Source organism: Pieris rapae, chromosome 24 (genome assembly GCF_905147795.1).
Source record: "Pieris rapae chromosome 24, ilPieRapa1.1, whole genome shotgun sequence".
Taxonomy (NCBI): Eukaryota; Metazoa; Arthropoda; class Insecta; order Lepidoptera; family Pieridae; genus Pieris; species Pieris rapae.
Window position 1 is genome coordinate 447013 of NC_059532.1, and position 26784 is coordinate 473796.

General features: G+C 34.3%; 1 protein-coding gene and 1 non-coding gene across 3 annotated transcripts in view; both read right to left on the reverse strand.

Moving 5' to 3' along the window:
- Positions 1-26784, reverse strand: part of LOC110995215 (protein slit) — a 107287-nt gene that overhangs the window by 45592 nt on the left and 34911 nt on the right. Inside the window, exons 2-5 of one of the 2 annotated variants that reach the window (XM_045633644.1) lie at positions 24744-24917; positions 2390-2461; positions 1790-1861; positions 1417-1488 (exon numbers count right to left, since the gene is read on the reverse strand). In XM_045633644.1, coding sequence (XP_045489600.1) covers positions 1417-1488; positions 1790-1861; positions 2390-2461; positions 24744-24904 — 377 coding nt within the window. In that variant the 5' untranslated portion in view covers positions 24905-24917. The remainder of the gene's footprint in view (positions 1-1416; positions 1489-1789; positions 1862-2389; positions 2462-24743; positions 24918-26784) is intronic. The other variant, XM_045633645.1, reaches the window with a different exon arrangement.
- On the reverse strand, positions 11417-11535 carry LOC123690395. Its single transcript, XR_006751058.1, has one exon. It is a non-coding gene; the product is annotated as a 5S ribosomal RNA (ribosomal RNA).

The following is a 26784-nucleotide window of genomic DNA, read 5'->3' on the forward strand; positions in this document are numbered from 1 at the left end:
CTAGGCAATAAGGAGAAACGAAATTCGCAGGGGCAGCTAGTGATTATATAATATGAATGACAAGTGTCAAATTATCTCCTCAACAATTTACAACTAGCTAATTGCGCGTATTTGTAGATTTGGAGAATGTTTTTTTAGGAAATTTCTATTCTATATATATGCTGTAAACAAAATATCTTATCTGACTAACAGTTGACCACACTTTTTTATCTTTAATAAAAAAAAAACATTATTTGCGTGACATTTGACGTATTTTTTAGATTTTAATAGAACTTCAGACGAGCTACATTTTATCCTCTCTAGTCGAATTATGTACTTATAATTAATGTTACTATGTACACTGGATTAGGTATATAATTTAATTAGCACGAGGTTACACCGTACACCACTTAAAGCCCGGTAAAGGAGTGTATTACTTAAGTATGATTTTTAATGAATACGTTTTGTTAATAATCTGCCTGAGACTAAAACACAAATTAAATTTACATCACGAATCACAGTGCCACATACTTTTCTTGGCCGGTAAGAGATTCGTTGTTGATATTAATGTTACCAGTAAATAAAAAAAATCATTAAAATTAATTACATCTCTCTTAAAAATTTATTTCAATGACATAGTAAAACAACTGATATGGTCGGTGTGTTATCTGTTGTAATATTATTTTTTTAACACTGTTAATCAGAACAGTTAGATAATCAAAACTTTGTCATAATGAATAATGCAAGGTACAAATAAATACTTTTTAGTTGATTGACAGTGTCAACTGACAATGTCAGTCTGACAAATCAAAATGGCGACGACGGTACCAATTTCAGCCGGTGACCAAGTATGTGGCACTGTACAGTTATTAATAAAACGCAATAGACATGTGTCAACTCTGACATGTGTCATTTTTTTGACGGATGGATGTCATCGAGAGCCCGGGAAGCGAGGGGTTTGCTAAAGCCAGAATGAGTTTCAAGCACCAGAAGACGCAAAGACTGAGGGAACTCGTCAAGAGTAGAATGAACAGACTGAACGACTTTTTGTGCTGATTTGACAGTTTAAACAAAAAATTACATATAATATTTATGACGTCAGAATTAAATATACCTATAATTAATGGAAAATCCAATTTTAGGCTAAAACAATATAATATCATATACATATTGTTGCTATGAATATATAATAGAAGATATATATTCGATCGATATTTAAATTAATTTATAATGCACATATAAATAATAAGTAGAAAATTAAAATAAATTTAAAGTCTTTACTGCTGGTACTTCCTCACTGTCGAGGCGTTACATTAAATTGAGTATATTAGTGTGTTGGAAATAAATATATTTTGTTTGTTTAAACTGCAAATCTGTCAGTCATTTACCACACCGGTGATGAGAGGAGGGGGGGGGCAGCCCATACCAACTACTCACAAACGTTGTAGGTGCCTCAATCTCACAAAAAGACCTTCGGGCAAGTGGTTCAGCCGATTATTGTAAAGTTTCCTGCAAATTCAAACCACCATTGATTAATGTCATTTGCCTACAATCGACAGATTACACTTAATATTGGCAGTTGAAAAATTGGCGCGTAAACGACGAATGTAATCTATTATTTCTTCGGTTCCGATGAGCGCCAAAACTTCGCAACAATGCGCGCCAATGTCTGACGTCTGACGTGGGGTTTGACAGCTGTCAGTTTTGAGAGTTTACTGTCTGTTGATTCAATGAATACCCCTTCAAATAGTACCTTAAAGTTCTGCTATTTGAATATTACATTCGTAATTAGCTTATTCTAAATACTTACAGAGTCTCCAACGCAGTCAGTTCCACAAAAGCATCTCTCTCGATTGTGTGAATCTGGTTTTCTTGTAATTGTCTGTGAACACATAAATAATGTCACAAATACACTACTGTAATAGGCATCAATTTATGAAAACTAAATGTTGACAGACGAAACATTAACAATTACGATATAGAATTCTTAGTTGGACTGATAAAAGAGATACTGCAGCCTGTCACAGGGTTCCCTGTTTCCTGGTCTTCTATTTGACATTTTAAAATTTAGTTATGATCGGGAGGTCCTGCTCCATATTACAATGATATAGGCCATGACAAAATCAATTGGTTGCTGATCTAATTTTACATATTTTTGTTATTTTTTGTTGTATAGACCTTTAAGTATTTAAGAAAAGACCATAATCAACGGCCTGCAACGCATCTAAAACGACCTAAGAAGATGCGTTTGGGTAGCTTATATATACCACTAGCTTTGTTCTTCCTAACGAGACCTTTGAGTATTTAAGAAAGGAGCACACTCAAAGGCCTGCAACGTAAAATACGAAAACGTGTGTCCATGGACTACTGTAGCCTTTTGATAATCGAGTAATACAAATGAAATACTTACAATGTCTTCAAATCTTTCAGCTTCTGAAAATCACTCTGCACTATGAGACTGATGTTATTTCCTTGCAGATCCCTGTAACAATTATATATATATATATATAAATCACGTGTCACGTTGTTTGTCCGCGATGGACTCCTAAGCTACTTAACCAATTTTTAATTTTATTTACATCTCAATTTATACCCGCAATATTTACAATGTTTTTAAATAAATATTTGATATCAACCAATTTAGGCTTAATTAATTAAATTTAATCAGTTAGTTAATTGTATTAAATACTTTGTTTTTTTGTTCCCTTTTGTAAATCTTTTTGTTATATAATGTATCATGTATTCCATCTATGCCTATGTTCTCGGTGTATTTGTTTGCTATTATATGTAATTTGTGTTAGCTGTAGGAGTACAAAATAAATAAATAAAGAAATAAATAAATTTGTTTATTATTTGGTATAATTCTAACAGATGGCGCTGTGTTGAAAATACCAACGTTTCACATAAGCTATCTACCTTACACAAGTTCTCCTACAGTTTCCCTTGAATAGTTTACTACTATGTTATATAACAAAAACCTTAGCCATGGTAACGCTTGCTAGTATATTATTATACATCTGTAATTAAACCAGTTAATTTAATCGGGGCCTATTTACGTCAGGGCTTCAAATTTCTGTATTCTTCATAGGCTAGGTGATCAGTTGTGCCTAAAACACGCCGCCTTTTTGGGTCTAAGCCAATTTCTAACCTATTCGACTTAGGGTCCTTCAAGAAAAGAGCGTACCAATTCTTAAAAGGCAGGCAACGCACTCGCGACCCTTTGGCATTGAGAGTGTCCATGGGCGGCGGTATCACTTAACATCAGGTGAGCCTCCTGCCCGTTTGCCCCCTGTTCTATTAAAAAAAAATTCCTCATGATGTTTTCCTTGCCCTGTGAATATCTATTATTAAAGAAAATTGCGCAGAAAATCAGAAAATTTAAGAATACTTAACCACTATATTAAGTTATCATTGTTACGATAGAAAATGTTATTTTTTTCAATGGCAATCAATTCGACTTAGGCTCCTTCAAGAAAAGAATGTACCAATTCTTAAAAGATCGGCAACGCATTCGCGAGTGCTCTAGCATTGGCAGTAGGTATTTTCGAACCAATTCAACTTATGCTCCTTCAAAAAGAGCACGTAAAAATTCTTAAAAGGCCGGCAACGCAATCGCGAGTGCTCTAGCATTTGCAGTAGATATTTCCGAACCAATTCGACTTATGAATAGAAAATAATGTACTTATTCTTAAAAGGCCGGCAACGCATTCGCGAGTTCTCTAGCATTGCTAGTAGATAATTCCGAAGCAATTCTTAAAAGGCCGACATGGCGAGCCCTCTGACATATAGTGTCCATAGGCGGTTCCACTTATCCTTATCACCTGCCCGTTTGCTCACTGTTCTTTAAAGTATATATAAATAATTATAGTCCAATAAATTCGTTACAGATTTCGTCCTAGTACATGAATACTGCAGAACATCGCATGTTGTACCATACATTACGAGGGGTTTGGACCCCCGGCGATCACTGATATCACATTACTGCGCGGGCGCGATTGACCGCCCACCGGGATAGTGTCATAGACTATTCAAAGTGCAGATGTGGACTTTTGTTGGTCTCTATGTATGTAAGGTCTCATGTTATGTATACGTAGATGCTTCCGTATATATCCTACCAGGAGCGTATACATACAGATGATAGATTCGCAGCTGAGTTTAATCATTGAGGGATAATACGAAATTCAAGTATTTCGTAAGGGATTGGGAGGGGGGGTACCTTATATCACATGAATGGCATTTTTTTAGGGTAAATGAGTCACTGGGAACGAAACGTTTTACTATTGGGTACAGAACGTAACGTTTTTCTGTACTAATATGTAACAGGGGGGGGGCACACTTAATTACTCTCTCAGCGCTATAGGGGGTGTGGTGGGGTCTTTGATTTTCTTATTGGGGATTACGTCAACAGTAATTATTTAGTTTTTAACACATATTACCCACAACCCAAAATGCATTTTCAAGGATTCAAAAAAACATCAATAAAAAAAATCAGTGGCGCTACAAGCTCTTTAGGTCTTGGCCTCAGATTTCTGAATGCACAGTGAGTGACACACGTCGTCGACTTTTTGGGTCTAAGACATGTCGATTTTCTCACGATGTTTTCCTTCACTGTTCGAGCAAATGTTAAATGCGCACATAGAAAGAAATTCCATCCTGGGATCGAACCTACGACCTCAGGTATAAGAGTCGCACGCTGAAGCCGCTAGGCCAACACTGCTCATAAAACATCAATACGTTTATGTATTATTTTTTAGAGCTTTGCTTACTTTGGCTTACAAGAGGAGGGGGGGATAAATAACAGTAAATTTGCTTATTTATTTATTTATTTACGTAATGAACAGCCCGTATGTGACTATCAAAGAGAGGTTCTTAAAAGAAAAGCAATGTATCAAGAGCGTACAATGGTGGCATTACCTATCTGTTAACTTATCTGTGGCACAATTATGCATGTTACATTATGAGTATCATTAAATAAAATAGAGCCGCTTCTTGTAATTTATTTTGAAAATACTACTGGAATTAAATTAGTAAAAAGTCTAATTGAACAGTTTCTTGCAGCGTATTTATTTAATAACTGTTACATCGAAAATGAATCTAACGAAAACAAAAGCCGTGTTAAAGTCAAAATAATTTATTCAATTAGGTAATACACTTCTCAAAATGCTGCCAGTTCTCAAATCAAGGGCGTAACGGATGAGAAGAACTGGCAATAAACTCTCCGCTACTCTATTTAATTTTGTGTTTACAATGTTTGTTAGCTACAACCCTTACACCATGTTCCACATGACATCCTAAGTAATTAATAATTAAAACAAATTTAAAAAAAGATTTGTCCTCTATCAGCAAAGGGCATGTAAATAAATTTTATATTAATATATATAATTATGGGTTATATGTATTTGTGTATGATACACATAAAAAAAAGTTTTTTCTAAAAAATTAAATTTTGGTTCGCAGCACTTATTACTTAGGGGTTTGAAAGAGAGTAGCCGATTCTCAGACATACTGAATATGCATTAAACATTTCATAGGAATCGGTCGAGCCGTTTCGGAGGAGTATGGGAACTAACATTCGTAGAACGTGACACGATATTTTTTTTAAGGAATCTTGCTGTTGGCTTAAAGGGCTCATTGTTAGAATTATATATTACTTTAATTTTACATAATACTAACATGTGACAGGAATGGAATTAAACGGTGTCGACTTTCCGCAATTGCACTTTTATAGTTTTATTAAAAACCTAACGAAAAATTTCATAATTCCTAGGAATACATTAATTTTTGTGTTTTGTTTGTTTGGTTTGTTTGGTCGATCACACTCTATAGTTAAACTTTGCTTGAAACATACAATCCAAATGTCGATAGCTCAGCTAGAGCTGTTTTGGCGAGCACAGCGGCATGAAAGGGCTCCTGCAAACTCGAACCTTTGGGCCGTCGCGGGGGGTTCAATCGCCTGAAGGGCAGGATGGAAGCCCACAGGAGTGAGCGAAGTACGCAGTAAAGGTTTAACCTTCCTCGGTGAAGGCGGTTTTTACTCTAATCTGTTCATGGCTATTATTATTATAGGCCGCGCGGGCGACTTGCCACGAGAATTTCATATATTAGATTATAAAGAGAAAACTACTGGACCGATTTCGAAAAATCTTTCATTATTCGAAAGCCGCATGCTCACTGATTGACATAAACATATATTACATTTAAAAAAATAGGGATTCTTAATAAAAATGCAATATTATTAACTAAGGTGTAAAAAATATCCGTAAAAATCTGTTATCGCGTGCGCTGTGGAAACAATTGATGACAGAGCAAAAATATTTTGTACAGTATTATAGAACGTATCAATATCTACACATGGGCAATTGTATCAAGGGCGGATCTAGCTTTGGCGCCAGGAGGTCATATAATCGTGGTCAAGTTAAGAACTTATACGTTTGCCATCATACAAAGTTATTATATTATATTATATTAAACTAGCGACCCGCCCCGGCTTCGCACGGGTGCAATGCTGATACTAAATACACTACAGAAAATCTGTGAACGTTGTATATAAAAATGTGGGTTATCCATAAGAGATAGACATACCATCATGGACTTTTCTGTAGACCTTTTCAATGTGTATAATACTTAGTACATTATTTTGATAAAACTCGTAGGGTTCAGCCTGCGTTTGCAATGTAAGCGGAAAAAATTAAATTATTTACGCATCACATTAGAAACCTCAAAAGTAACAGTACTTCTCCACTATTTAATGGATGTTATTTAACATATAAACCTTCCTCTTGAATCACTCTATCTATTAAAAAAACCGCATCAAAATCCGTTGCGTAGTTTCAAAGATTTGAGCATACAAAGGGACATAGTGACAGAGAAAGCGACTTTGTTTTATACTATGTAGTGATAAATTGGAGGTATGTAGTTATATAAAATCTGGCGACAAAATATTAAAATAAAATCATTATGTTCAATTAGTGGTCCACTTAAGTCCAGGAAGGAGTTCGGGGGTGGTCATGACCCCCATGACGCCCCCTGAATCCGCCGTTGAATTGTATATTAGCCTATACAGTCGGAACTCCAGAATATCAAATTATTATGCGACCACAAAGCAAAACTACGTCAAATGTTGTCTACACTGTAGTTCTTCAAATAAATTTCTAATATTATAGAAGAAACTTTTGCATTTTGAATTGTTGATTTTATTTTAAACAGTTTATACTAATCACGCTACAAATTCTGGATTACAAATATTATTTCATGACCTACTTGAAAGAATTTTCAAATCATGTATTTTAACAAGAGTATATTTAAATTTAGTAGTGTTATAAATGTTAATTCTGCGCAAACAATATTACGAATTTAAAAATGTATAAGATATAAGTAGAATTGATTAAATTATGACTGCGAGTATCTAATAGTCTAAGTAAATCTATCTAAATCAGAAAACTAAGTGAAATAAAATAATTATGATAACAAAAATATATTATCAATTCAAAGCTTTATATAAGTAATATATTTTACGATTATTTAAATGATCCTAATTCTTGGGATTGACTTGCTAGTTCAAACAATAAGTATGACTCAAAACTTGGCGATTAAGAAGAGTGGCGGAGAGTTAGCTAGTTCTTCTCGTCTGTTCTACGCCTTTGATATGAGAACTGGCAGTTAATATAAAATTAGAAACATGTAGTATTTCTTTATTCATCAATAATATTAAATTATTATTCAAACATTGTTACATAAATGAATTGAATTTGAATATAAGTTTAATTTAGTTCGTTCATAATGTATAATTAAAACGTAAAAAATTTGGCGTGTTAAAGTGACAGGTGCGCGACGCCATCTTGTCTAACATTTTGGCGGGAAGTATGATAATCTTATCTATGTATCTTTAACTAAAATTATTTAATCAACTCCTTCATATAAATTTTGTTACAGTAATTACTACGTTGCAAGGTTCAATGTTCCAGTTAAGTGAAGATCAAAACAACGTCTAATTATAATGTAAGACGATACGGCTTTAATAATATTAGATTATTTCTGCCTCTAACTTGTATATTAAATATAATCGAGAATAGAATTAGAAATAAGCCATCGACACTTGCGTCTAGCTAATGCTATGGTCTGTTATATCTTCGCAGCCACTTCCTCAACTGGAACTCTTCATCACCATTCGACAGAGTCCGTAAGAGAAACAATTCTTAAAAGACCATCGACACTTGCATCTATCATTAGTCTATGGACAATCACTGTCAAACCAGTGATCTGCTAATATACTTTAACTATTTATATGATTGCTATTAAATTAACGATTTCTTGATCAATCAAAGTCAAATTTTGCCACGTATTGAAAATTGAAATTTCTGTGGTTTTTGTATACATCTGGATACTTTTGCTCTAGTGACATGTGAAGATTTAGATGCAATGCAGCCACATTTTTGTGTTATAATGTATTAATTCAATCCATGGCGGCGATGTGTTTGATTTAAAAATACATTTTTGACACATCTTGGCATAAATTCATGTGCCCACAACTAGGACGAACCTTCTGCAAAGGGCACATGTTATTCGGTGTGTTAATTTACTTAACAAAATATGTACATATAATTTATGTGTCGAGACCCGTGGTCCGTGGGGTCCTAGCGCATTAAAGCTTTTTAGGGAATTATCAAAAAGGTTAGTCGACATCACAGGAGAACGAAGAGCTGGCAGCTACCTCGCACAAAGAATTAGTCTAGCTATTCAAAGGGGGAACGCTGCCAGTATCTTTGGAACCTTGCCTAAAGGGACTCCTATTAATAATATATTTTAATAATTAAATTTTAAGGTTAGTTATTAGATATATTTTTAGTTTGTAATTGTATATAAATATTTATTAGATATAAAGTAATATGCAGAAAAGAACAGACTGTGATAGGATACTAAATATGTAATTTATGTAATATGTATTTTGTTAAGGACATTTGTTATTTGATTGTCCATTGAGTGAGCTGGCAAAAGTAATATTATTTGTTAGTCCCTACAGTTAGTTAGTAAATTACTTGTAGTTTTTATTTTGTATTTTCATATGTTTGTTTTTTTGTGTTTCGTCTGTAAAGTGTATTATTGTTTACTCGTGTCAATTTAGGGTCACCTGTAAAGGCAGGAGTGTTTACATATAAAATAATAAATCAGTGGCACTACAACCTCTTTAGGTCTTGGCCTCAGATTTCTGAATCTGTTCCATGATCATTTTTAAATCTAAAAGGCAAGTAGGTGATCAGCCTCCACTGCCTGACACACGTCGTGAACTTTTTGGTCATAACATGTCGGTTTCCTCACGATGTTTTCCTTCACAGTTCGAGCAAATGTTAAATGCGCCCATAGAAAAAAAGTCCATTGGTGCACAGCCGGGGATCGAACCTACGACCAACACTGCTCTTAGCTTTAGTGTTTACAAATAAATAAATAAATACAGCATTAAAAGAACTTCGTCTATGTCTATGACAAAAAATCAAAGTAATTAATTAATCCCATCTCATCGACTTGATTATCGGTAATGCTCCCGACAACCAATCAATCGTGTAATTAACCGATTTACAAATATTGGTCTAGTGTTGAGATCGGCTTTCGATTATGAATTATCGATTTTTAATAAAGGAAATTCGATAGACGTAAAAAACTATTTAAGTTTAAATATAAAAAACATACTATATACAATTTCGGAATTATAATAATAGCAGAATGGAATCAGCTGCCTATAGAAGTATTTCCGAACCAATTTGACTTAGGGTCCTTCAAGAAAAGAGCGTACCAATTCTTAAAAGGCTGGCAACGCACTTGCGAGCCCTTTGACATTGAGTGTCCATGGGCGGCGGTATCGCTTAACATCAGGTGAGCCTCATGCCAGTTTCCTCCCTATCACCGTCGTATATGAAATTGATTTAAAAACACCAAAATAATATTGATTTATTCACACTGTTTAATTGTACTGATACAAAACACGTGTTTTAAATATAGAAAATACTGGATTATACAACTTGAACAGAGTCTTCGATTTTCATGCCACCTAGAAGTAACTGTACGATGTCGAATTTAGATGTCGGTGTGCGCGCACATCGTAAAAATTCACTCTCATCATTTTCTCCATCACGCCAAAAGAAGTATAACTTCAATAACAAAAATATGTAAAATTAGATCAGCAACCAATCGATCTCTTCAAGCCTCCATGATTGTCCGATGGAGGACCAGCATGACCACATAAATTTAAAAACACATTTCACAGACCACTGCTTTACAGTTCTTAGCTGTAGTTCATATCCTATTCTCTATGTCGTAATTTATATTTATCATATGGCCAATGTCTATACATTGTCTTTCGAGGACTGGAAGCCATAGAGTCTAAATTCAATACAATGAATTAAGTACAGTCATTTTTATTGTAGGCTACAACCTTTTTTCAATCTAATAGGCATTTAGGCGATCCTGTGCCAGACGCTGTCGATTTTTTGGGGCCTAACTCAAGTTCATCCTCATATTGCCATTGTTCTCGCCAGTGCGCGGCGGACCTTTTGAGAATTGGGTTATTAAACGGGAGCAAACTGGCAAGAGGCTCACCCGATGATAAGTGATGCCGCTGCCCATGGACCCTGAATGCCATAGAGCTTGCGAGTGCGTTGTCGGCCTTTAAAGAATTTTTACGTTCTTTTGAGACCGACACCCTGAAGTAAGCAAAGTCAACATTTCTAAAAGAAAACTTGTCATTTTCTTTAACTATGTAGAATATTAGTGTTATTTAAATAAAGTTTTATTTAACTAGCAATGCTTTATAATAAAACTTTCAATGTATTAAATAACTTTTTTCTATGTTTAGTTTTTTTTCTAGAAACGTAAAATAAGGCGAAAGATAACATTGAAAAAAAGATTTTTATCTTGATACGCAAAAGAAGTATATAACCCGTGTACATAAGTACACAAACATGTTTCTTTATATGGATTTTCATTTTGCATTTCCATATGATGCGATATATACGTCTTGTCAGACGAAACCACTTCAGAAACTCGGAGGTTGCTAAGATTTATTTTTGTAACACAAATTAATTGTCAAGTCGTAAGTGGCAGTACACTAGAGTTTTAAAAATATAGTATGGAATTTGTTTATATATTTAATTAATTAAAAATTGATTAATAATACAAAATTTAAATAAATAATAAGTTCTCGCTTGACTTTATCTCGATCTCCCTTTCTCACTCTCTCTCAATCGGTCTCAATCGCTCTTTCAATTTCGCTCAATCGCTCAATAGCTCGAATGCGCAGAATTTCATGACATTTATGTGAAACATTTTTTTAAAATATATTATAATGAATATTTTTATGTATGATGTAACTGTATTTTGCACTTATTGCACTAATTTAGTTAAGTGATTCCAAAAATGATTTTTATTACTTATTAAAAAGTAAAAAAGCCAACATCACGAGGTGTTCCCAGGCGGTCACCCATCCAAGTACTGACCTCGCCCGACGTTGCTTAACTTCGGTGATCGGACGAGAACCGGTGTATTCAACGTGGTATGGACGTTGGCTATAACTAAAGCGAAAATATTAAATAGAACACCTATAGCAAAATGTGTCGTTACAACTTTTCGTCTTAATTTTTTCCGTCTAGCCCCCGTTTGCGCTATAAGGAACTTCGTTCCAGCTACAAAAACAAAACGAATAATATATTAAAGATAGAAATTGTCTATCGTATAACCACATCACTCAAACGAAATTACATAATTCGGTTTGATTGCGCCCGAGTCGATAGCTTTGCTCATTTTGTTATCTATGACTCCGGTTTTTCTGACAGATTTATATATAATATGACGTACACATATTCCTGAACTGAATTCGGTCGGCCTTTAAATAATTAGTACGCTCTTTTAAAGGACCTGAAGTTTTTTTTTATAGAACAAGGGGCAAACGGGCAGGAGGCAAAGTTGAATTGTTACAGAAATACTGAAAATAACTGCTAGGGAAACGATTTCTTGTTTTACTGTAAACGCATAAAGACTTTTAGAATTTTATATTGACACATACATCTATTTTCAGTGTGTAAAAAAAACATAAATCATTTACGTCAAACAATTAATTCGTATTAAATGCTTCTAATTTTACATTTACAGGGTCCTTTAAGAAAAGAGCGCACCAATTCTTAAAAGGCCGGCAACGCACTCGCGAGCCCTCTGGCATTGATAGTGTCCATGGGCGGCAGTATCGTATGAGCCTCCTGCCCGTTTGCCCCCTGTCCTATAAAAAAAAGATGTATTTTACGGGGGCTGCGGTAACAGAGATGTCTTTTGTAAAGATGGATAAATGTTTCAATATTAGTCTCTCTGGATCGTAATATTGGTAGCTCGACCTTTTTGAGGTGTGGGCCTCAGAGGTCTGTTTTATGATTTGTCAATGTTACAGGATACTCGTGCTTCTGATGCCTGACACAAGTCAACGTTTTGTGAAGATGGTTTCTTCACAATGTTTTCCTTACAAGCGAATGTTATATGTAACTTAAATGACGTTGTGGTTTATGACATTTTTCTTTGAATTATTGTTATGTAGAGGGAAAGTAAAACTTGCTGAGTTTCTTGCCCGTTCTTCTCAGAACAAGGCCTCCTTGTAGTTTTGCGAACGGATGGCGTAGTTTTGCTCTTTCGCGAATTTTGTAAACGTTTTTAACATTCATAAGCATGCCCTAAGACGCATCTAAATTGAATAAATGAATTTTGATTTGAGTTGATATGCGCACATTGATAGACGATAGTCCATTGTTGCACCGCCGGTGATCGAACCAACGATCTCAGTTATGAGTCGCACGCTGAAGAAACTAGGCCAATCCGGCTTTCTGTTGCTGATCAGAGATCATATATGTGTGTTTGTTAAAACACCTATGCAATATACTATATTCGAATTTCAGGAACATTTTAAATACGTCAAATGCGCAGGCGCATAAAAAAATTGTTTTATTTATAGTAATAATCTTTGTAGAGCCATTAATGATTAAGTAATAATTGTAAATAGCCGGCTATCAAAGAAATTATTTGATTGACCAATCATTAGTGATGTCCCATTTTATCGATAAATCGAGTGATTGAGATTTAGTACTTGAGAATGTTGGGTTTCTAGGATCTGTGGTATTTTAATTGTTGAACTGTCACAGGTTCATCAAAATCTTATATCTATACAATTTATGAATAAAAAAAATTTTTTTACGTTTTTGTATGTATTCAGAGATTCGAGACAGCTCTAAGTATGACTCCCAAATGTCATTAGTTTGGACAGCTGAAGAGGTCCATATTCAAATTCGTATCAAGTCGCAATCTCTGCTTGAGCACTGTCAAACATATGAAACTTTGTATAGAAAAAACATCACGTAACTCTGAAAAACGTTTCGTTGAAATTACGACCGGTATCTGGATATTCGTACGTCCGCAAACTTTAGTTTGAGTGCTCAAACTCGAAACTATTTGGCTGTGCATTGATTAAATTTGTGGTACAGTCGTGTACAAAATTCATTTCCAATATTAAATTTCCAGGCAACCCTAATATGGAACGTTTAAAACACCTACAGAGGGTAAAGAAATAACAGCCTCTGAGGTAAACAGAGACATAACATTTATTGCTAATAAAACACACGCGGAAACACACAAAATATGAATAATCAAAGAAAAAAAAGGTGACAATTTTTTAAGGAACAAAATATGTTTCAAGTATGTAATGTGTGTCTGCTATGGTTGCAGCACTATGCAGATGGGCAGACACCAGTGGTAGAAGTATATTTTTAATAACTTAGTAAATTATTATTTACATTTGTCTACGCGAGTGTACGGTATGCCCCGCTAATTATAACTTTTGTTATTGATTTTTCAATAATTCAGACATTCCGTTGAACTTGATTTGACCTGCTGTGCCACACGGCTTCACCCAAACCAGATTTGGTCCCTGTGGCAGTGTACCTAATACTGGCGTTAGGACACCAGATTTTACCACCACTATGTGGAACCAGAATTCCCGAACCAATTCGACTTAGGGTCCTTCAAAGAGCGTGCTTTGGAGGGTAATGCCCTTTCGAGCCCTCTGGCAACGTAACCAATAAATATCCGTAAATGCGAATCGTATTGCTACGAAACTATAGACAATAGAGCAAGGTGATGTACCAGTTTTATAGAGGACCTCAATGTCTACAATAAAGTCCACGACACCATATGTCTAACAAAAATATTTTTTATTGAAAAGTCTACTTTTAAAAAAGCGTCGTATTTTACATTGTTCTGCGACTGAATTATTGTGAATACAAATTACAATCCTACTACTACGGTTTTATAGAGGACATCAATATCTATAAAACAGTTCAACACACCATATGTCTAAAAATAATTCTTTATGCATTCACAAGTATATTTGTAGAAAATCTTCAGGCGAAATTTGAGAACCGGAGAGGACAGCACTATACAATTAATCTAGAGATTAAAATAATTTGAATTTGGAATGTTAATATTTCACCAAAGAGTTCAGTTTCAAACATTACATATTGGTACTGGCGGACAATAATACACCATTAAAAAGAAATTGTAACGGTAAAAACGCGCGAAACGTGATTTTGATATAATCGCACTAAAATCTCCTACTTTTTGCTTTGTCCTTTATTGTATTATTATCTTTTTTCAGAATTAATAAAAATACTAATTATTAATATGATTATGTACATATATTGTTTGTTGTATGTCTTCCTTGTGATATTTATGATTGATTGATATGATTATTTTTAATCGCGTGTGATTCCCCTACCTTTTCCATGAAACTGTCATACACTTAAAACTATGTATTGCCATAAAAAAATTGATTTTGTGTTTGGATTTACAATAGTAGTGATTCTTTATGGCTAGCATTTGTTTTGTGATAACAATTGGATTAAATAAGTTTATTTTGATTAACATAATTTTTTTAAAATAAAATTTAAATTGCTTCGACATTGTTTAAATAAAGTATAAATTTATTTTAAATACACATGATTGATATATATTTTTCAGCTTGCCAGCCAATGGACTGTGAAAGGTTAAATTTATGTGTATTAAATGTATCTGTATTTACTATATATGTACTACTATACTACTTTTTAGACAATTAATTAAAGATCGATATTAGTCGTCATGAAAACGTCTAGAGATTCAATTAACTCTCTGATTTAACTACTTTACTGCGACATATTATGTTACAAGCCCATGTATATGGGATGTCTGCACCTAGAGATCTAACTATCTATCTATTAATACTGGTGAAAAGTATGTGGCATTATACAAAATTAGTTTTATTTCTAAAACTAATTTACTAAAGGGACTCCTTTTAATAATATATTTTAATTATTAAATTTTAAGGTTAGTTATTTAATAGAATTACTATATGTACAATTTGTTCAATTAAAGTAAGTATATTTAAAAAAAATATGAAGCATCATTTTTTTATTTTTTATTATAGAATAGGGGGCAAACGGGCAGGAGGCTCACCTGATGTTAAGTGATACCGCCGCCCATGGACACTCTCGATGCTAGAGGGCTCGCGAGTGCGTTGCCGGCATTTTAAGAATTTCCATGATGATATGGATCAAATTTATCACATTTTATTTGGCTTTAAATGTTATAAATTTGTGACGTTTTTAGAAATTGTATAACTAATATATATGATGGGGTAAGTTTATTTTAAAGTAAGTTATTTCAACTATTTTAGGAAACCATCTAGCAGCAAGAGAATAAATAGATAGATAAAACCTATTTGAACGAAAAGTATTATCGAAATGTGTAAATTAAAATGTTGCTTTGATGATGTAATCCTAATTGATACAAATTGTGTGTCGGATTGCGAATGAGTTATGATTTAACTTGAACGCTTATTTCGCCAGATTTGATGTCATTATCTTTGGTCCCTGACTTTGGTGTGATTTTCTGTGGACACTTAATGCCAGAGGAGTGCGTTGCCGGCCTTTTAAAAATTAGCATAGAATAGGGGGAAACCGGGCAGACGTTAAATGATACCGCCACTCTCAATGGTAGAATTCTCGCGTGTGCGTTGCCAGCTTTTTAATTTTATGGATATTGGGGCAATGGTGCTTAGCTAATTTTAAGCGATACCGCCGCTTTCAATGCTAGAGGCCTCGCGTGTGCGTTGCCAGCCTTTTAATTTTGTAGAAAATTGTGCAGTGAGATTCAGCTGATTTTAAATGATACAGCCGCTTTGAAATACCAGAGGTTCGCGTGTGCGTTGTCGGCCATTTAATTTTACAAAAAATGGGGCTCACCCGACGTTAAGGTGATACCCATGGGCACTTAATGCCAGGGAGTTTGAGAGATAAACTTAAAGATCACTTCGGTGTAATACTTTCAATTCCCTTTGAAATATTTATGATTACATAAAAATAATAAAAGATTTTTTATTAGGGAGAGTAAATTAGACCATAAGCTTTGACAACAGTTATGAATGGCTATTTATATATAACTGATTGTACTTTTTAAATAATCTAAATGTACCGCTTTCTTTAAAAATAAACGTATTATTTTTATTAAATACATTAATTAAATAACTCGATATATTCAAAAAAGTTTTTCTTTAGATTTTACTTTATTTTATATTAGTTATAGTAACATGTTATTTTGAGGCTTTTGTTTTGATTTTTTTTTAAATATTTGTTAATTATTTTGCATTTATTGTACTCCACCCTCTGTTGATGTTTCTTTTTTTTATTTCACGTTAAGACTGCCTGGAAGAAATCGCTTGTTAGCGATAAGGCCGCCCGTTGCTTTGTAACTTTTGCAACCTGTTTTTTATTTTTGTTATGTGTATGTTTTTGTAGGTAAGTAATAAAGTAAAAAAATAAATAAATTAATATTATACAAATGAAATACAAAAAACAGTATTACGATTGCATGAATTCAGTGCCATGTTGCAGAAATGGCGCTGTAAGGGATTATGTATTCTATTGCCTTGAGACAAGAATGAATTTCACCAAAACCTAGAAACTGATGAACCCCAAGTGGAATTTTATAGTTTTCATTCAATATTCACAAGGTTTAGTCTGGCAAAAGTATTTTATTTAAGAAAAACTGTATTGGTCTAGAGCTCACAACTTAGCTCTTAACCTGGAGGTCGTAAGTTAGAAACTCCTGTGCACCAGTCAAATTTCTATGTAAGGCAATTAATCTAGGCAATTTCTGCAGTGCACCACTGCTATGTGGAACCAGCTGCCCACTGAAGTATTTCCGAACCAATTCAACAGGGTCCTTCAAGAAAAGAGCGTACCAATTTTTAAAAGGCTGGCAACCCACTCGAAAGCCCTCTGGCATCAAGTATTAGGGCGGCGGCATCACTAATCCTCAGATGAGGAAGCTCACCGTTCGTCTTCAGTAACTTAAAAGGCATCTGTGGATTACAATCTTGGCTGCAGCAATCGCCTTATTTAATAATTATTAATAATAATTTTTAATTGTAATTTTCTGTACCTTTTCGCTTAAGGAGGAGGGTAAAAAATTAACAATAGCAAATATATATCCGTCCATTTAAAATAGCAAGTCTTGCTGATTCCGTCGATATTCTAGTGTATCTAAATTAAAATATTTGCAAGAACCTGCATAACAACCGAAACATATTTTTATTGCATACTCTCACACTCGCGAGCCCTCTGATATTGAGAGTGTCCATGGGCGGCGGGATCACTTAACATCAGGTGAGCCTCCTGCCCGTTTGCCCTCTGTTCTATAAAAAATATATACCTATATATTTATGGTCGTGAAACAATTACATGGGGATCAGCCTTTGAGTACCGTGAGTTTGTACGCCGGCTTTTTCACTCGGCCTACACCCTCTGTATCTTTGCCGATGAGTAGGGATGCCAACAGGCTCGAATTTAATGACGTGGAATAAGTGATACCTAGATGATCTTATGTTTAAAAATAAACGTATTTTTTTAGCCGAAACAATGCTAATCTCTTGTACTTATGATAGTTACTTTAAAGACTACCGCCTGCTTGTCCCATCTCTCCTGTCTCAAGTACAAAAGTTGGCGTGGCCACAGAGCAGGCGGAAGATATGCCTACCCTCCAACTTTGATTGTCTTCAAGTGAAGGCTAATTAAAGATTTTTTAGCGATTTTTTTTTAATTGTTTTAAATATTAATTATCATTATTACCATTAAGAATATTGTAAATATTTGTGTGTTGGTTAAAAACGAACGTTGGAATAAAACATGTAAGAATAAATTATAAACATTTATTAGTGGACATTGCATATTTAGTGTATATATACGAAAAAAGAAAAATATTATATAAATATTATATTTTTCTTTTTTTGACGTTCATAAGTGTATATTATGTTACGTACTTACATGAATAAATGATTTTGAAATTTTCGCAATTGCCTTTTTATAAATTAAATTAAAAGGATTCAGGAGATTCAGTAGATTCAGGTTAATTATCATTTTAAGACAAACCGATGCAGGTTGTATGACAGATAAATTGTAAACGTCGAATCCGCATTGCGCCTGGCGCGCCGCCAGCCGCCCGCCCAAACGCCCGCCCAGCCTTTGACACCTTGTAGTAGACAATTAAGTACTGTGAAATACTGACACAATCATCTTTATCTACTTAAGGCTGGCAGCATTAATTTTGGATGCTTATGTTCTTATCACTTCGATGGCTGCAAGTCTACCATCACTTAAGAAGACACTTGCTTTTGCGAACTATCCAGTCCTTTGGTGATCCCTCCAATTTTGAAAGAGCATACAAAGGCCAGCAACGCACCCTAAAATAGGTATAAATGGACTGCAACGACTGATCTTTTTGGGCTTCCTGAAGGCTCGTTTTTTAAACAATGATTCTTTTAACAAGTGAATTCGGGCAGGATTCTGACACTTTAACAAAATAACCTGTCATTACGGATTACGTCAGTGCATATTTACATTTATATTACACATAAAACAATATATTAAATAATAATAATAGCCGTTATGTATTCGTAATTAACATATAAACACTTTTTTGACAAAGGCTTCCAAATCCCGCCAATTCTCTCTGCCATGCACTTGCAGTTTCTTTTTTTTACAAATTAAATACCTACACAACATTAAATAGATCAAAATTTTTAAACTGAAACTTCAAATCAATGGACAATTGAAAAAAAATCATAAAAGGCCGGCAACGCACTCGCGAGCCCTATGGCATTGAGAGTTTTCATGGGCGGCGGTATTACTTAACATCAGCCGAGCCTCCTACCCGTTTGCCCAAAAAAAGTCTGTTAATCTCAGTTCATTAATTATTTCCATACATTGTCATGTATGCCTTTTTGGGTTCGAATAGTGACGCCTAGCCCAGGTATTGCTTTCCTTTCCATGTAACAACTTTATCAGACATATTCGGTAGTGGGCTGATCGGTTTTAGAAAAAGCATTGTTGGGTGCCTTTCTCAAACCTGTAGGTACGCTAACTAGCTACGTACGTAATTCGCTGTTTTGCTTTTTCTTTTTCTCTATTTTAAGTTCCAACCTTCTTCGTAATTTTATTTTATTTTATTGTTTAATTATCTTATCTTGTTTATGTTTTTAATTGTATTTTTTTAGCATAACTTATGTTTACATATTAGATATAAGATTTTATAAAATTATCAGTAGATTTAGTAATATGTATGATGTTGTAAACTTAATAAATAAATAAATATCAGATGCATGGTCAGCTCAAAATGTCGGCGCATGAGTTCGTTGCAGCCCACAGAACCTATTATAAATACGCTAAGGGTCTAAATACACTTCTTTACTTCAGGTGATTGAGATTGACGCTGTGGTCTGCTCCTCACCATAATGCTGATCCAGTGCCAATCACAACCACAACACACACACTTACACAATTAAATCGTACACCTTTATCTTTAAAAAATTTTTTATCTTTCATTATTTTTTATATTTTTTTATTATTGTTATTTTGTGTGTTTCTGTGTGTTTTAGTAGTAAATATTATGTCTATGTCTAACGGGAGTCATCACCAAAATACCCTAACGTAAAACATTTAGTAAAAATACAGAATTTCAAACTGATTTCTGTTACTCTATACAAACTCACAAGCGAATGTTGAGTGTACTTTAACATCGCATAGCTGACTACCAAAGGGAAATATTGGAAATGTTCGGAAAATTGAATTTTCTCAACAAAATTTGATTTCATACGATCAATTTACCAATTTTGTAATAACTTTTTTTACTCCGCTCATATAAGTTCTATAATCTGATGATGCAGACAAGGCTGCATTACCTTAAAGCTGGTAACACCGTTTAATTAATGGCATAACCCAAATGCAAGCCGTGGGATACGCAGTTACCCAAAAAATATACTGGTCACACTGCCAGAAGTATCGCAGGTGCGTTGCCGGGTTTTTATGTATCACACTTTTATTTTTGTTTTTTTTTTTATAGAACAGGGCAAACGGGCAGAAGGCTCACCTGATGTTAAGTGATACCGCCGCCCATGAACACTATCAATGCTAGAGGGCTCGCGAGTGCGTTGCCGGCCTTTTAAGAATTGGTACGCTCTTTTCTTACGCACCCGAATTGTCCGTCGAATTGGTTCGACTTATACCTAAGTCTATATACGCTTCCATAAAAAACTGGTATTTACGGTTGAGAGACGATTTCTCATTTCTCTCCTTTTCTCTTCTCCTTTTCCAATCCTCCGATCTTCTACAAGTATTGGTATTTCATAAAATCTGACTCTGACTTTGGTATCAATTGGTCCTGGCTAATAACACCAGTCAGCTCCTTCCAGAGAAACCAGCTCAAAAAATTCCTGGGCGCTTCCTGATTCCTTGCAGACTTCGCGAAGCGACCTCACTATTCCAATGACTTCTATTCATGGGGAAGCCAGAACCACGTTAGAACGCTCTACTACATGGGTGACTGAATCACTGCTGCGGACAGGGCTACGGAGACAGTTGCTCGTAAATGTTCATTTTGAGGGAGGATTGCATACTTTGATATAAATATTTAAAAAAGAAAGCAGCCCTACAACCCATGTTCTTGAACTCAGACATCCTAGGGCTAAGTGGATAGTTCATCATCAGCACTGAAGGAACCTCTGCACAAACGACTGTCTGACGCACCAAGGACAAAGAAATGTTTAATATCTATAAACGAGCAATTCTTGTATATATATATATATAATTGGAATCTCGGAATCGGCTCCAACGATTTTCATGAAATTTAGTATACAGGGGGTAGGAATAAATGATAGAAAATAACAAAAAGGAGGTGTTTGAGAACTCCCAATTCAAACTGAAAAATGTATCTTCCTGACATCTATCTGCGAATAATAATACTATTTTTTTTAAATTGATTTAACGACACAACAACACTAAAGCTATTCCAGCATATATAATCTATATTGTTTATATTTCATCATTTTAGTATGTAATTCGTACGTATATATAATTTCCAAAAACACAATTTAAAAAAAAAAATACCGAGCAAAGCTCGGCCATCCAGGTACTGTTTATTAATGAGAGTAGCCCGTAATTGTCCAAAGCATTATTTTAAGAGTGATATAAATATATATATTCAAAATGAAACCAGCCAACCTATAGTATGGGCCTGAAATATCCTCATCTGTTTCGTGATAATTTCCTTAATCAGCAAGAAGTATCTGATACATGTAGTAGACTGATTTCCTTATGATGTTTTCATTCTACTGGTGGTAAAAAGAAATAAATCTAACCGTAGGGTTAAAGAACACCAGATCAAGATCGAGACAACACCATTTAAAATAATTTCAAAATAATACTATTTCATTCATGCTTCCCTTGTGTAAAGGTATGTTTGCGCGGACTAAATTGGTCTTCCCCCCGCAAATTGTCTTACAGAGTAATGTGGACTGGAGTTTTCTTTATAAACACTTTGTCTGTCAAGACAACAAAATCATGCTAAGAGAATATGACTGAGAATATGAGAGATAATTAATTAGAGAATTATCACTAATAAATTCAAAGCCCTCGTTAAAAGTAAATTCTTTAATAAGGCCTTTTATAAATGTGAAGAATACTTAAATGATCCTAATCATTGGGATTGATTCGCTCCAGTTCAAACACTTATTTAATTAAAATATATTAAACTTTGGCGATTGAAAAGAGTGGCGGAAAGTTTCTTGCCAGTTATTCTTATTCGCTCTACGCCCTTGACTTGCGAACTGGTTGTAAATGTCTAAATTTCCAATTAATTTAATTTGATTTTTGACGTTCATAAGTGTACATGTTTATCTATATGAATAAAGATATTTTTGAGTTTGAGTTTGACAAAAACTAAAGGCGTTAAGATAATACTTAAACTTGAAAAATGTTGAACATTTTAAATATCAGTAGGCTTAATTGTAATGTAATTTCTGGATCTCCTGTACAGATTTTAAAAATTCTTTTACTAATAGATACAAAATTAAAAGATTGTTTAGTAGAAGTCGGAGTAACAGTCAAATGAAATGGTTTCGTATGAAACTTGCCTAAAATGATTGAATTTTAGAGAAACGTTGTACAGCTTGGTAATACAAAAGTGAAAGCACATGTCTAACTTTTATATTATATCTTTAAACGAGCAATTCTTGTATATATATATATAATTGGAATCTCGGGATCGGCTCCAACGATTTTCATGAAATTTAGTATACGGGAGGTTTCGGGGGCGATAAATCGATCTAGCTAGGAATAAATGATAGAAAATAACAAAAAGGTGGTGTTTGAGTAGTCCCAATTTAAACTGAAAAATGAATCTTCCTGACATCTATCGGCGAATAATAATACTATTTTTTTTAAATTGCTTTAACGACACAACAACACTAAAGCTATTCCAGCATATATAATCTATACTGTTCATATTTCATCATTTTATTAGTATGTAATTCGTACTTATATATAATTTCCAAAAACACAATTTATAAAAAAATAAAAATTTCAAGCAAAGCTCGGCCATCCAGGTACTATTATATAAAACAAGTCAATTTTAAAAAAGTGCATGCGTACAAAGTACACATGTCAGAAGTGAAACTTCTTTTTAAATTAATTATTACTAAGGTAAAAGCCCTAAGAGATGATAATGTACCAGTTTCTGATCACTCCATGTATTTGTATATTCACACTGTTTACAAACTATTTACGTGCTTATGTGCTAAAAATCTGCGTTTAATACACAAGACGTTATACGACAGAATTTCTATCTAAAGTTCTAATATGTACTAAACGAATACATCAAGCAACGTGATTTTTCTCGATCTCCCTTTCTCACTCTCTCTCAATCGGTCTCGCTCTCTCCCTTTTCTTCGACAAAACGCTGCACATCTTCGTAACATTTTGTAAAAAAATACCATCATGTGCCTAACTAAATTTCACTTCAAAAATACTGCATGGAACTGTGATCCATATATCTAGAATGCTACATTAGGAAGGATTATGGATCAGACTATGATCCTTGCGAAACACCATTACATAATAAACATTATATTAGATTAGTCGATTGTTTTCGTTACCTTTGATTATTCTGTGCAAAGTGTATATAAATATAAAAGTAGCCTCTGTATGTATTAGTCTGTGCACACCCCATTCTAATAAAGTGCAATAAAGGAAAATGGAAAGTTATCGGCACGTGAACTAGTGCGCTTCACAATGCGGTAATAGCCAATACAGAAACAATATTGAATACAACCTTCTTGCTGTTTATTTACTTTTTCTCTTCTTCATGAAATATATCTATTTTATGTATGGTGGACTTTTTTTAATACCAGAAAAACTTTTGCTATCAACTTTTCTTAGTAAAATTAGTACGCTACAACCTTTTTAGTGTCTGAGTGACTGTCTTGGATTATGACAAGTTTCTTCCGGATTGTTTAATCACTGTTTGATTTTATAACATACTAGCGACCCGCCCCGACTTCGCACGGGTGCAATGCTGATACTAGATACACTACAGAAAATCTGTGAACGTTGTATATAAAAATGTGGGTTATACATAAGAGATACATATACCATCACGGACTTTTCTATAGACCTTTTCAATGTGTACAATACTTAGTGCATTATTTTGATAAAACTCGTAGGGTTCAGCCTACGTTTGCAATGTAAGCGGAAAAAATGTAATTATTTTCGACATCACATTAGAAACCTCAAAAATAACAATACTTCTCCACTATTTAATGGATGTTATTATACATATAAACCTTCCTCTTGAATCACTCTATCTATTAAAACCGCATCAAAATCCGTTGCGTAGTTTCAAAGATTTAAGCATACAAAGGGACATAGGGACAGAGAAAGCGACTTTGTTTTATACTATGTAGTGACTAGCTGACCTGGCAAACGTCGTTTTGCCATGTATATCCATTTATAATAAAAAATAGGAGTTGATCGCAGAGCTTGGAAAATTTAGGGTTGTATGTATTTTTTAATTCCGTTGATACATTTGATAAAAAAATAAAAATTTATCTAAAAATTAAAATAAAATATTTAGGGGTGGACTACCCTTAACATTTAGGGGGATGAAAAATAGGTGTTGTCCGATTCCCAGGCATACCCAATGTGCACACAAAACTTCATGAGAGTCGGTCAAGCCGTTTCGGAGAAGTTTAACCACAAACACCGCGACACGAGAATTTTATATATAAGACACAGAAAAGAAAGGTCGTCCAGATGATACAAAAACACTCTTCCACGGCTCAATTATCATCATTACGCATTTATTATATCAAAACTTACAATCTCAGTGTATCAGGCGGTAAAGGCCTTGGTACATGCGTGAGCGCACGATGCGCGCAGTCAGCAGCTGAAGGTCTACATGCGCAGGCCCATGGACAGGCGCCCACCACGCCCACCACGCCCACCAGGCACCCGACCACCAGACACACCCACCACCTCATACCGCTACGACATCTGAAACAATTTACAAAAATCTTGCATGTAATTAAATAGGACCTGGATGACATGATGGTATTTTGTTTTTATAAATCGTGTTTTTTGGAAATTTTATTTAAGTACGAATTACATACTAATAAAATTATGAAATATGAAAATAATTATCGAATAAAGATAATTATATTCATATTTAAGTTCTTATTTGACTGACATCTTTAAACGAGCAATTTTATGTTTAAGTTGATAAAACACAAATAAAATGACATTTTCTAGATGTGATTCCTAGCTAAATCGATTTATCGCCCCCGAAACCCTCTGTATACTAAATTTCATGAAAATCGTTGGAGCCGATTCCGAGAATTGCTATTCCGATATACAAGAATTGCTCGTTTAAAGATATATAAGATTATATAATATGTATTAAATAGGCTGCTTAACATCTACCCTCTCACCGCCTAAAAACCCCTAAAAAAGGACTGGCCTATGATCACGCCTAATGCAGTGTTAGAGCTGCTTTTGAGACCCACGATGTAATACACTTTACTCATTCACTCACTCACTCACTCACTCATTCACTCTCTCACATATTTACACCCACACACTTACTCATGCCCACACTTAGGTGTGATGATAACGGTTCAAAAAAGAAAAAAAAGGAAACGCTTAAAAAAATGGGTTAAAAAATGTTTATTTAAGTAATTAAGTTTGTTATGGAAGAGCTGGGAACCCTGACACAGGTATTTTTACTTAAAAGGGTTACCAAATCTTACACTTTGAAAAGAAAATGTACTTAAAATGAATAAAGACTTTTATTATTCATTTATTTATTTATTTATTATTATTAATTAAAGTCGTAAATGTTGAAGTGGATTCGAAAATCTTACGAGTCCACTTTTATACTTCTTTGGCATAACAATAAATTTGCAAAAGTTTCAGGGTGTCGGTTTTTTGTGAGTGCGAGTTTTGCGTGCGCGTATCGTAAATCTCTCATCAAAAGAAGTATAACTTCAATAACAGATTTTGTTAGTGTAGAAAAAGGATGATTGCGGAATGTAGTTTTAATTTATTTACATAATGTAGTGTATTAAACATTCAATACTAAGTAATAACTTTATAACAACGTCATTGGCTGTTAGGATTATCGGTTTTACGATCTAAAATTTAAATTTATCATTGCTTGCCCCATGAGCCAAATCTCAGGTCTCGGCGGAGTTCTGTGTACCCATCTAGTTATAACGGCATTGTATACTAAGTAAAATAAACCAACGAAGACAACCAAATGAAGGCGAGTAAATATTATACCTAGAAGCTTATACACAAAAGCCTTTAAATTATTCGTGCGCGCGCGCAAAGCGGATTTACAAAAATATCTCCCGAGTGGTGCTCCATTACCGGGCAGATAAACCCTGAGTGCTCAGACATTGCTCCCTGTACCGACAGCAAAACAGCAGATACTTAAAGACAATGAACAATACTGGCTTAGGTTAGTTACCTTGAGGCACTACCACTCTTGGTCTAGGATTCTTTCTTATTAATCTATCAGTTAGGTATTATCTAGATTGTCAAATAGACAAGGTATGACTAAAAGAGAGATAGGCTGACGAGATTGAAAGGGTAGCTGGTAAAAATTGGATGATGAACGCAAAATAAATAGGGATGAAAAAGATGGTGGGCTTCTATCGGACGGGAGCTGTATTTTTAAACGATAACGCGGCTATGAGTTTTTTAAGTGCAATTTAGATGAAGTTCTCTCAAAAGGGCAACTCAAAAACTTAATAATTTGAGTACATTTAATTGGTCCAAATTCGATTTGCTATCTCTGGAGTAGACTTGGGCCGTGAGGTTCATGTGCAGATGCTAATTAAAGATTTAAATTGGCACCCAG